Genomic DNA, 11,334 nt, shown 5'->3' on the forward strand with positions numbered 1-11,334 from the left:
TGATTGGGAGGGTGGGGGCTGAGGGTTTTATGAAATGAACAATTCAGCAAAACCAACATGAACTCACAAAACATATCAGTGTTGCCGAATCTAAATTTTTCAAGGAAAAATAAGTCTGAAAAATTTCATCCAGCTCTAAATCTGACCCTTCTCCCAGCTCAGCCAAGTCTCTTTCCTCATTCCAGGAGGTGTCCTCAGACTGAAGACTCCTGCTCACCTTTCTTCTTCCAGCCAAGGGGCTTTGGAGTGGTGGGATCCCAATGTCAACCCAGTACGCTATTCTGGGAGAGGTGAGACCCCACCCCAGCACCATGAACCTTTCTAATGTCCCACCAGCCCTCAATGGCTCCCAGGGAGGCCCCGGGACTACCCTGTATGGGGGCCATTCTTTGTGGCAGGTAGTGTTGATTGTGCTGATGACTGGGATCCTTTCACTGGTCACAGTGGTGGGCAACCTGCTTGTGATGGTCTCCTTCAAAGTCAACAGTGAATTGAAGACAGTCAACAACTACTTCCTACTCAGCCTGGCCTGCGCTGACCTCATCATTGGGGCAGTGTCTATGAACCTCTACACCACCTACATCATCATGGGCCACTGGGCCCTCGGCAACATGGCCTGCGACCTCTGGCTGGCCCTTGACTATGTAGCCAGCAATGCTTCAGTCATGAACCTCCTGATCATCAGCTTTGACCGCTACTTCTCCGTCACACGGCCCTTGACCTACCGGGCCAAGAGAACTCCCAAGAGGGCGGCCATCATGATCGGCCTAGCTTGGGCCATCTCCTTCATCCTTTGGGCACCCGCCATCTTGTTCTGGCAGTACTTTGTTGGGGAGCGGACAGTGCCCTCAGGAAACTGCCATCTCCAGTTCCTCTCTCAACCTATCATTACTTTTGGCACGGCCATTGCAGCCTTCTACCTGCCAGTCACCATCATGATTATTCTCTACTGGAGGATCTACCGGGAGACTGAGAACAGGGCCAGAGAACTGGCTTGCCTGCAAGGCTCAGAGAGCAAAAGCATTGTCAGGCCAATCCCCAACAATGGGCCTAGAGGAGGTGGCATAGGCAGCAACAGCAGCTCCGAGCAGTTCCAACCCATCAAGGTTTCTTCTGCTGTGGCAACAGCCCACACACAAGCCTGCTGCTTCCCCAGTTGGAAGAAGACCAGACTATATGTGGAGCCAAGCAGCAATAGGAACTGGATCAATACAGAGGAGGAGGAGGAAGAGGAGGACGGCTCCCCTGATTCTTTGACATCATCTGAGGGAGAGGAGCAGCCCTTTGAGGTTCAGAGTGTCTGCTCGGTAGTGATCCGGCTGCCTATGATTGGCAGTGTAGCGCAGCCACCTCTGCCAACACAGAAGTCAACCCGGGATAGGGAGAAGGTGGCTGGAGGGCCATGGGCAGAGGGGAATGGCTTGTGCAGGATCCTAGCCCAGTCTCCTGCTGCCACCGAGTCCCCCAACATGACCAAGAAGCCGTCAAACAAAAAGATATCACCAATGAAGGAGGAGATGTTGACTGCCAAAAGCCATCTGCGGAAGAGGAGCAAACAGCTCTCCCAGCGGAAGACCCTCTCCCTGATCAAGGAGAAGAAAGCAGCCCGAACACTGAGTGCCATCCTGCTGGCCTTCATCCTCACCTGGACACCCTATAACATCATGGTGCTGGTGTCCACCTTCTGCCAGGACTGCGTTCCTAACAGCCTCTGGAAGCTGGGCTACTGGCTTTGCTATGTCAACAGTACTGTCAATCCCATGTGCTATGCCCTGTGCAATAAGTCTTTTCGCAATACGTTTAAGATGCTGCTGCTGTGCCGCTGGGACAAGAGGAAGTGGGGGAAGATACCCAAGCACGTGGTGGCCTTCCACAGGGCTCCAGCACACTGAGCAGGTGTGGGGTGAATTCCAGAATGGTGAGCCAGGCACAGCCAGTGTTGGGAGCCACATGTGGCGGCGGCGGTGGCAGGGGAGGGGGGGAGGAGAATGCGAATTAGCTTCTAAGGTGGGAAGTGGAGGGTGAATCAGACCATGAATTGTTGAGACTGTATGGCAGAAATCTCAAACTGTGGGGTGTCCCCCCCAGGGGGATACATAAAAATGATTGAGGGAGCAGCCCCCACAGGAGGTGGGGGAAGGAGTGCCACCCAGCCTTGCTCTGCTCCAGCCCTGCCCCCAGCTGGAGCCCCCAACTGGCCTGGACGCAGCTCCATTCCCAGCTCACTCCCAGCCTCGTGCTCCAGCCTTGGCTCCCTCACCCTGGTCTGCATCCCTCCTGCCCCCGCCCCAGCCCCGGGAGGGGGAGCGTGCACAGGAGTAAGGGGGAGGCATGAGCCTGAAAAGTTTGGAGGCCACTGCTATAGGGTATCCCTGCGTCATCAGTTGTGGCTAAGGCCAGCACTGTTAAAGAGCATGGCGTGGGACAGTTCTGCTCTTGCAAACATGCATGCACCTTGCAGTAAACAGCATCAGTTTAAGTGCCTACAAGGGGAACAGAAATTTGATAATAGAGGGCTCTTCAGGTTAGCAGACAATTAGGATCCTAGTAAAAAACATACCTTATAGTGGAAGATTCAGGGAACTGAGTCTATTTAGCTTATCTAAGAGAAGGTTAAGGGGTCTATAAGTATCTACCTGGGGAAGAAGAGCTCTGTGTAAGCTTGAAAGCTTGTCTCTCTCACCAACAGAACTTGTTTCAATAAAAGATGTTACCTCCCCCACCTTGTCTCTCTACATGGGGAAGAGAAATTTGATAATGGAGGGCTCATCGAACTAGCAAAGGTCTAACAAGAACCAATGAATTCAGACAAGAAATAAAGTGCCTGTTTTTAACAGGGAGGGGAATTAATCATTGGAAGAACTTACCAAAGGCTGTGGTGGATTTTCCATTAAGGGCAATTTTTAAATCAATATTGGACAGTTTTCTAAAACATCTGTTCTAGTTCAAACAGGAATTATAATCTGCGTTATACAGACGGTCAGGTTAGATGATCACAGTGGCCCTTTCTGGCCTCAATCTATGAATATAAGAGTGGGGACTCCACTGCCTCCTGCTGAAGGATGAATGGACTTGGTGGAAGTAGCATGGATGGTGGGCGGGACAATGCAGATCCTGGACACTGCTGAGTGGAATTTGGCCCTGGGAACTCATCATGTGAAAACAATTAGTACACTAGACCAAATCTTTCCTAAAAGGGCTCTATGCCAGCTCTAGGAGTGGGATCTGGTGGGTTAGAGCAGGAGGAAAGTGGGAGTCAAAGATTTGTGGGTTCTGTTCCCAGCTCTGGGAACCAAGTGGGATCTAGTGGTTTTAACAGTCAGTACTAGGGGCCAGGACTCTTGAATTCTATTCCCAGCTCAGGGAGGGCTGTGTTACCGCTGGAAGCTGAGGTGCCAGCAGCTCTTATCAAGATATAACAAGCAAATATATTACAAGCGTCTCAATTTGCTGTTCCTTGCCTTTTCCCCCTAGATTAAATCCCTGGGCTGGGATGAAGAATGTCAGGCAAACTGCACTGCAGTGGAAGAATGAGACCTGGCTGTGATGCCAGAAGGGGAATTCCTCCAAGACAACCATGAACCCAGGCTCTGAGGTCTGGGTGAGGATACAGCTGGCAGGTTGCAGAACACCATGCCACCGTTTATTATTGTAATCTTGAACTCACTGTCAGATAGTGACCTTCCTTAAAACCTTGATGAATGCGGATGTATCAAAAGGAAGACAAATGGACAAAGCTGGCTCATTTAGTGGTCAGTGGTTGAGATAAATTAATTTAAAACCTGGTTTAAAATCTAAGCCACAGGGCCATTTAAACCAGTGATTCACGGTTGTGACAGGACCTCTTGGGATTTTCAGCTCTTTCCAGGCTTTATGCTTTGACTAAGAGGACACTTGACCTTTCACCCATTCAGCCACAGAGACAAGTGCAGTCTAGTCATCCTACTGCTTAGACCAGGAAAATGGGAGTCAGGACTCCTGGCTCTTCATGAGGAGTGTATCTAGTGGTTAGAGACTGGGCTGGGAGACAGAGGGTGTCTAGTGCTAAGAGCAAGGACCAGGGGAAGACTCTGGCATTCCAACTCCAGTTCTAGGAGGCCAGTGGTGTCTAGTGATTAGGGCAGAGGAGAATAGTAGACAGGACTCCCGAGTTCTTCTATTTCCCAGCTTAGAGTCAGAGACTGGGAATCAGATCTAGGGGGCAGGGAGGTCTAATGGGGTAGAGTAGGGTGGCACTGGGAGCCAGGACTCCTGGATTCTATTTCCAGCTCTGGGAGGGGAGTGGTGTCTAGTGATTAAAGGTAGGGGTGTCTGGGCTCTGGAGTTCCATTCTCAGAGCTTGTGACCTTGGGCAATCGTGGATGTTAAAGCTTCATTGGTTGAGTTTTAGAAAACACTTTGTAATCTGGTGCCAGTGAGGTGCAGAGTATCGTTGCACTGCACTAAGAAAGATGAAAACTGAAGATAAATGGGGAGAGATGACATCTGGAGTGGGGAAAGACAGTAAGCATAGCTGCACCTCCATTCTTCCCATCAGGGTCTTAAAGTGTCCCATTCAACCACATGGACACAGGGTACTATTAATAACCCACTCTGTCCCTGGCCTGCTCACAAGCATTAGTGTAGAGAAATTCTTCCCTAGTCCCTGTTGGAGTGGTATAGAGGGGCATGGATGAGCATCTCTCTAAGGGGGTTATATAGGCCCAATTACCATAATATCTGGCCACCTCACAATATTTTAATTAGGGTTGTCAAGTGATTAAAAATTATTTGTGATTAATTGCACTGTTAAACAATAATAGAATACCATTTATTTAAATATTTTGAGTGTTTTCTACATTTTCAAATATATTGATTTCATTTGCAACACGGAATACAAAGAGTTCAGGGCTCACTATTTTTATTATGAATATTTGCACTGTAAAAAACAAAAAATAGTATTTTTCAATTCACCTAATACACATACTGTAGTGCAATCTATTCATCATGAAAGTTGAACTTACGAATGTAGACTTATATACAAAAAAAGGTGTTTAAAGTTTCATATTGTTTTATTTTTGGAGCCTACAAGTCCACTCACTCCTATTTCTTGTTCAGCCAATCACTCAGACAAATATGTTTACATTTGCAGGAGATAATGCTGCCCGCATCTTGTTCAAAACATCACCTGAAAGTGAGAACAGGTATTGTCATGGCACTGTTGCAGCTGGCGTTGCAAGATATTTACATGCCAGATGCGCTAAAGATTCATATGTCCCTTCATGCTTCAACCACCATTCCAGAGGACATATGTCCATGCTGATGACAGGTTCTGCTCAATAATAATCCAAAGCAGTGCAGACTAGTGCATGTTCATTTTCATCATCTGAGTCAGATGCCACCAGCAGAAGGTTGATTTTCTTTTTTGGTGGTTCGGGTTCTATAGTTTTCGCATCAGAGTGTTGCTCTTTTAAGAGTTCTGAAAGCGTGTTCCACACCTCATCCCTCTAAGATTTTGGACAGCACTTCAGATTCTTAAACCTTAGGTTGAGTGCTGTAGCTATCTTTAAAATTTCACATTATACCTTCTTTGTGCTCATTGAAATCTGCAGTGAAAGTGTTCTTAAAATGAACAACATGTGCTGAGTCATCATCCGAGACTACTATAACATGAAATGTATGGGAGAATGCCGATAAAATAGAGCCGGAAACATACAATTCTCCCTCAAGCAGTTCAGTCACAAATTTAATTAATGCATTATTTTTTTAATGAGCTTCATCAGCATAGAAGCACGTCCTCTGGAATGGTGGTCAAAGCATGAAAGGGCATACAAATGTTTAGCATATCTGGCACGTAAATACCTTACAATGCCGGTTACAAAAGTCCTGTGTGAGTGCCTGCTTTCACTTTCTGGTGACATTGTAAATAAGAAGTGGGCAGTATTATCTCCCATAAACAAATTTGTTTGTCTTAGGGATTGGCTGAATGAGAAGTAGGACTGAGTGGACTTGTAGGCTCTAAAGCTTTGCATTGTTTTGTTTTTCAGTGCAGTTATGTAACAAAAAAAAAAATCTACATTTGTAAATTGCTCTTTCACAATAAAGAGATTGCACTACAGTACTTGTATGAGGTGACTTGAAAAATACTATTTCTTCTGTTTATCATTTTTACAGTGCAAATATTTGTAATATAAAATAATATAAAGTGAGCAGTGTACACTTTGTATTCTGTGTTCTATTTGAAATCAATATATTTGAAAATGTAGAAAAATATCCAAAAATATTTAATAAATTTCAGTTGGTATTCTATCATTTAACAATGCGATTAAAGCAGCAGTTAATTGTGATTTAAAAAGTTAATCTTGATTAATTTTGAGTTAGCTGTGATTGACAGCCCTAATTTTAATACATTTCCCTTCACCCTGTGCAGTAGGAACACATTTTTCCATTTTACGAAGTCGGAACTGAGGCAGTGAGAGACTACGGACCAGTCTCAAAGATACTTAGCCACTGAAATCAATGCAAGCTAAGCACCTAAATACCTTTGAGGATCTAGGCCAGAGTGACTTGCTCCCAGTCATGCAACAAAGTGGGGAACTGAACTTGGGTCTCAAGTCCCAGGTTACCATGCAAAGTCCTGACCTAGCCATCTGCTGCAAAGGCCATTACTCCTTGCTCCATCCTGTACACACACAGCTTTTGCCACAAAGTCTTCAAGCAGCAGTATAGCTCCAACAGTTTTATGCCTCATATGAATGGATATATTTGAGCTACCCAGCCTGTCCCTCCCACAGAGATCCTCTGATCCATTCTCCCCTGGGGAAGAGACAGCAAGGAAGACTCAGATGCTCCCCGGGTAGGAAGAATGAATTATTCTGTACCATGATCATAAGCGGTCTCCATATTCTGAACTCATACCAATGCTCTTCGGAGCAACATGCCGGCAGGCAGCGGAGAAAAGATACATCAATCTAAGTGCTATTTCCTGAAGATGTCCCAGCGGGAAGTCAGGGGTAGTCCTCCAATTCACTTCCTCTTTGTGCCACGATTCCAACCTTTCTTTAGCCTGGTGACTCTTGAATGTTTAATATGAATAAATCATTGACCAAACCATATTTATGAGAGTTACAAACCCAGCATTACCAACCCCAAGCATGCAAAAATCACAAGTAAGGCTCCAAAATCACAAGATTTAAAAAAAAAAATCTCATGATTTTAAGCCAAACAGTAAACTGGGGGGAGCGAGGAGGGAAAGATTCATATTTTCCTTCTGGTTTCTGATCCTTTAGAGGTCACATTTTCAAGCTTTTCACTAGAAACTTTTTTAAAAGTTATGGAAACAGAGTCTCATGTAATCATAATTTCAGGGGCTGTGAGCTGAAAGAAAACTCCATTTAGCATGAGCATTGGCAAAGCTGCAAAAGCCTGATCACACAGGACTGTACATACTGACATTTCCTCATGCAGGGTCCAATTGGGCTGGTGTTCATGTCAATGTTCTTCATATTTATTTGGTTGAAAAAATAAAAAGGAAAACAAAATTGCTTTACAATAGTGGTTTTTGTTTTAAGATATGGTTGCACCAAGAGGCCCTGACTGTAATCAAGGGGCTTGTCTACATCAGAAAGTTGCAGCGCTGGTGAGGGAGTTACAGCGCTGCAACTTAGGAGGTGTACACATCTGCAGGGCACCACCAGCGCTGCAACTCCCTGTTTGCAGCGCTGGCCGTACTCCCGTTTTGTCTCGGGTGTAGAGGATCCAGCGCTGGTGATCCAGCGCTGGTAATCAAGTATAGTCACTTACCAGCGCTTTTCTTGACCTCCGTGGAATAAGCAGGTATCCCAGCATACCTGAGGAAGCCTCTGGTAATCAAGCTGGTCTCCTTCCCCGGTTTGCTCTCGCGTTCCCCGAACCCCGAGCAAGCAGGTCTCCTTCCCTGAGGTTTGCTGGGTGGTTCCGGGAAGGCGAGAGCAAACCGGGGAAGGAGACCAGCTTCGCCGCGGTTTGCTCTCGCGTTCCGCGAACCCCGAGCAAGCAGGTCTCCTTCCCTGAGGTTTGCTGGGTGGTTCTGGGAAGGCGAGAGCAAACCGGGAAAGGAGACCAGCTTCGCCGCGGTTTGCTCTCGCGTTCCGCGAACCACCCTGCAAACCGCAGGGAAGGAGACCTGCTTGCTCGGGGAACGCGAGAGCAAACCGCGGCGAAGCTGGTCTCCTTCCCCGGTTTGCTCTCGCGTTCGCCGAACCCCCGAGCAAGCAGGTCTCCTTCCCTGCGGTTTGCAGGGTGGTTCGCGGAACGCGAGAGCAAACCGCGGCGAAGCTGGTCTCCTTCCCCGGTTTGCTCTCGCGTTCGCCGAACCCCCGAGCAAGCAGGTCTCCTTCCCTGCGGTTTGCAGGGTGGTTCGCGGAACGCGAGAGCAAACCGCGGCGAAGCTGGTCTCCTTCCCCGGTTTGCTCTCGCCTTCCCCAAAACCCCTTGAAGCCGCCCAACAGCGCTGCAGTGTGGCCACATCTAACACCACTTGCAGCGCTGGTTGCTGTAAGTGTGGCCACTCTGCAGCGCTGGCCCTATACAGCTGTACTAATACAGCTGTAACAACCAGCGCTGCAAAATTTTAGATGTAGACATGGCCAAGGCCCCATTGTGCTAGAGCAGGGCATCTTCTCCTGCAATCCTCCCCTGCTCTGCACTGTTATGGCACTAAGAAAATCTCAGGTCTTTAATCATCTTTTGTTGCTTTTCTCGGAATTCCCTGTAACATATCTCCATGGCTGCAGTAGATGACTGGAACTCATCCCAATACAGCATGTTGCCATCATTTGATTTGTGCCCTAATTGAAAGTAGTGAATGGTTATTTAAAATCATAAGGGCTATATTCTGATCTCACCTGGAGCTGGGTAAAAGCAGGCTAACTCCCTTGAGTTAAATGGAACCTTGCTCCAGATCTACACCTGCATACATAGGATAAGAATCTGATCATATGACTCCAGCCAGTTGTGTATAACATTATTATAGGGAAAACATCATTTAAAAGGAGGCATGTTTCCCCGCCGAGAAAGAATGGGCTTGTGGCACTACATTAGGTGGGGAAGGAAAGTGTTTTCCTGGTTCATGAGCATTTAAAAAAATGTTTCCCGTTCTGTACTGGGACAAAACCAAGGCATTTTTGTAAAAACCAGCCCAAGAGCGCAAGAGCACATAACAGACCCGCCGTTCCAGAGCAGTCAATAGCCCAGTAGTGAGCAGGGATATGGGGGACCCAGCTTCAGGTCCCGGTTCTGCCGCACTTAGACAGGGCTATTGATTATTCTGAGCTCTGTCACATTTCCATCTCAGACTGGAGAAACCTCTTTCAGTGAAAGTTTAATTGAAGCAGATACATTCCCGCAAAAAGTTTCTGTTTTGGCTGTTTAAAATTTTCTGACAAAAAGCTGTTTCAATGCAAAATACCCAACTAGCTCTCATCTCAAGAAACTTGGGTTTAATTCCTAGCTCTGCTACAGACTCCATGTGTGACTAATCTCTCTGCACATGTAAAATGGGGGAAATAATCCTCTCCTCCCACTTCATATCTGTCTTTTCTATTTAGGCCCCAACCTTGCCAAGACTTACGTACATTAACTTTACACACTGCAAGTAAATCCCACAGATTTGGAATGCTGACAGTGCATAAAGTGAAGCATTTGCAACAGTCTTGCCTGGGTCAGGCTCTGGATTGTAAATTCCTTAACGCAGAGATTGTCTTTCACCATGTGTCTATGGCACTCTGCTCAATGGTGCCCTCAAGCTGAGTTAGGCTCTCTAGGTGATGGAAGGCTCTACTCTAATAATGTTAACCTACAGGTCCCCAAACTAGATCAGCACCCATTGTGTTCAGCACTGTATTGACACAGTGAGAGACAGTCCCTACCCCGAAGTTTAGAATCTATGTAGAGCAGTGGTCACCAACCTGCCGATCCTGGAGACTCTCCCAGTCTATCATCATCTCTGGCTGGAGCAGGGCTGCCACTAAGGCAGGTTCCCTGCATGTCCCAGCCCTACGCCACTCCCGGAAGCAGCCAGCACACCCTCTCAGTCCTGGGAGATAGGGGGAGCAGGGGTCTCTGCACGTTGCTGCCTGCCAGCACCGCCCCCACAGCTCCCATTGGTTGGGAACGGGGAACAATGGAGCTGCGAGAGCAGCGCCTGCAAAGAGGGCCAGTGTGCAGAGCCATGTGCCCCCCCTCCAGGGGCACATTGGCCCCTTCTGGGAGCAGCAGGGGGCTGGGGCAGACAGTGAGCCTGCCTTAGCCCTGTTGGAGGTGTCTCCCAATGGGAGCCTCTCCCAGAGCCAGCATTCCGTACCCCCTCCTGCCCCCCTACACTCTTCACCAGACGGAGCCCCCTCCTGCAGCCAAATTCCCTCTCAGCGTCCACACCCCCTCCTGCACCCTAACCCCTGCCCCAGGCTCAGCCCAGAGCCCCCTCCCACACTCCAAACCTCTCAGCCCCTGCCCAGAACCAGCACCCGCTCCCGAACCCCAACCCCCGCCACAGCCTGGTGAAAGTGAGGGTGGTGGAGAGCGAGTGACGTGGGGGGTGGCACAGAGTGAGCAGGGCGTAGTAGATCCTGGGGTTCGCTTAAATTCAAAAAAGTGTTCTTTGTGCATAAAAAGGTTGGAGACCACTGATGTAGACAAAGGATGGGAAGGGAAACAGAAGCACAGAGGGGAAGGGAGCTGCCCAAGGCCACACGCAGCAGAGCCGAGTATAGAATCCATGTATCCTAAGTCCCTGTACAGTGCCACTGGGCCATGCTGCCATCCAGATCACAATGGCCAGACAAAATATTTTTAGTGGAAGGTGTTGGGACTACGAAGTGCAGCAGTGCATGATTTGGTTTGAACTGAATCTGGTCCTAAAAGCATTACAGCACAAGGAAAGAACAAAGGAGATGAAGGGGAGAATGAGTTAATAAAATCCACTTTCCCCACCCTGCACACTGACATCACAGCTCTTACCTGCAGCTATTGCTTTTTGCCATTAAGATACAAGGATGCAAAACTCTGGTGACAGCTAGCATTGCAGGGAAAGGTCATGCTGTATTAAAACACACACCCTTCCCCAACAGTGACATGATCCTATTTTTAACAATTGGAAAAAATTATATACATAGACAAGCATCCTCTAATAGTTCTAGGAAGTTGAACATTTAGCAGTGAGAGCAGGACAGACAGAAGTAAGTGCTAGGAAGTTCAATCTTCTCAGAGCAGTAACACACTTGGGGAGACAGAAAACCTGGGTTCTATTCTGATTCTGGGAATGGGGTCTAGTGGTTAGAGCAGGAGGGCTGAGAGCCAGGACTCTGTGGTTCTATG

At 47.8% G+C, this 11,334-nt stretch overlaps 1 protein-coding gene across 2 annotated transcripts; it reads left to right on the top strand.

The window, feature by feature from the left end:
• The first annotated feature begins 260 nt into the window (after positions 1–260).
• On the top strand, positions 261–3,560 carry CHRM1 (cholinergic receptor muscarinic 1). 2 transcript variants are annotated; one of them, XM_050960867.1, is made up of 2 exons: positions 261–1,896; positions 3,475–3,560. In XM_050960867.1, exon 1 carries the CDS (start codon positions 261–263, stop codon positions 1,890–1,892), a length of 1,632 nt encoding a protein of 543 aa, XP_050816824.1. In that variant the 3' UTR covers positions 1,893–1,896; positions 3,475–3,560. The 2 variants fall into 2 exon arrangements, with proteins under 2 accessions (XP_050816824.1, XP_050816823.1); XM_050960866.1 differs by having other exon boundaries at positions 261–1,918; positions 3,475–3,547.
• The last annotated feature ends 7,774 nt before the right edge of the window (positions 3,561–11,334 follow it).

The sequence above is a fragment of the Gopherus flavomarginatus genome, chromosome 6 (genome assembly GCF_025201925.1).
Source record: "Gopherus flavomarginatus isolate rGopFla2 chromosome 6, rGopFla2.mat.asm, whole genome shotgun sequence".
Lineage (NCBI taxonomy): Eukaryota > Metazoa > Chordata > Testudines > Testudinidae > Gopherus > Gopherus flavomarginatus.

What these genes read in the sequence shown, in the direction of transcription:
- CHRM1 (XM_050960867.1), top strand. Translation starts at nt 261, where the DNA reads ATGTCAACCCAGTACGCTATTCTGGGAGAGGTGAGACCCCACCCCAGC.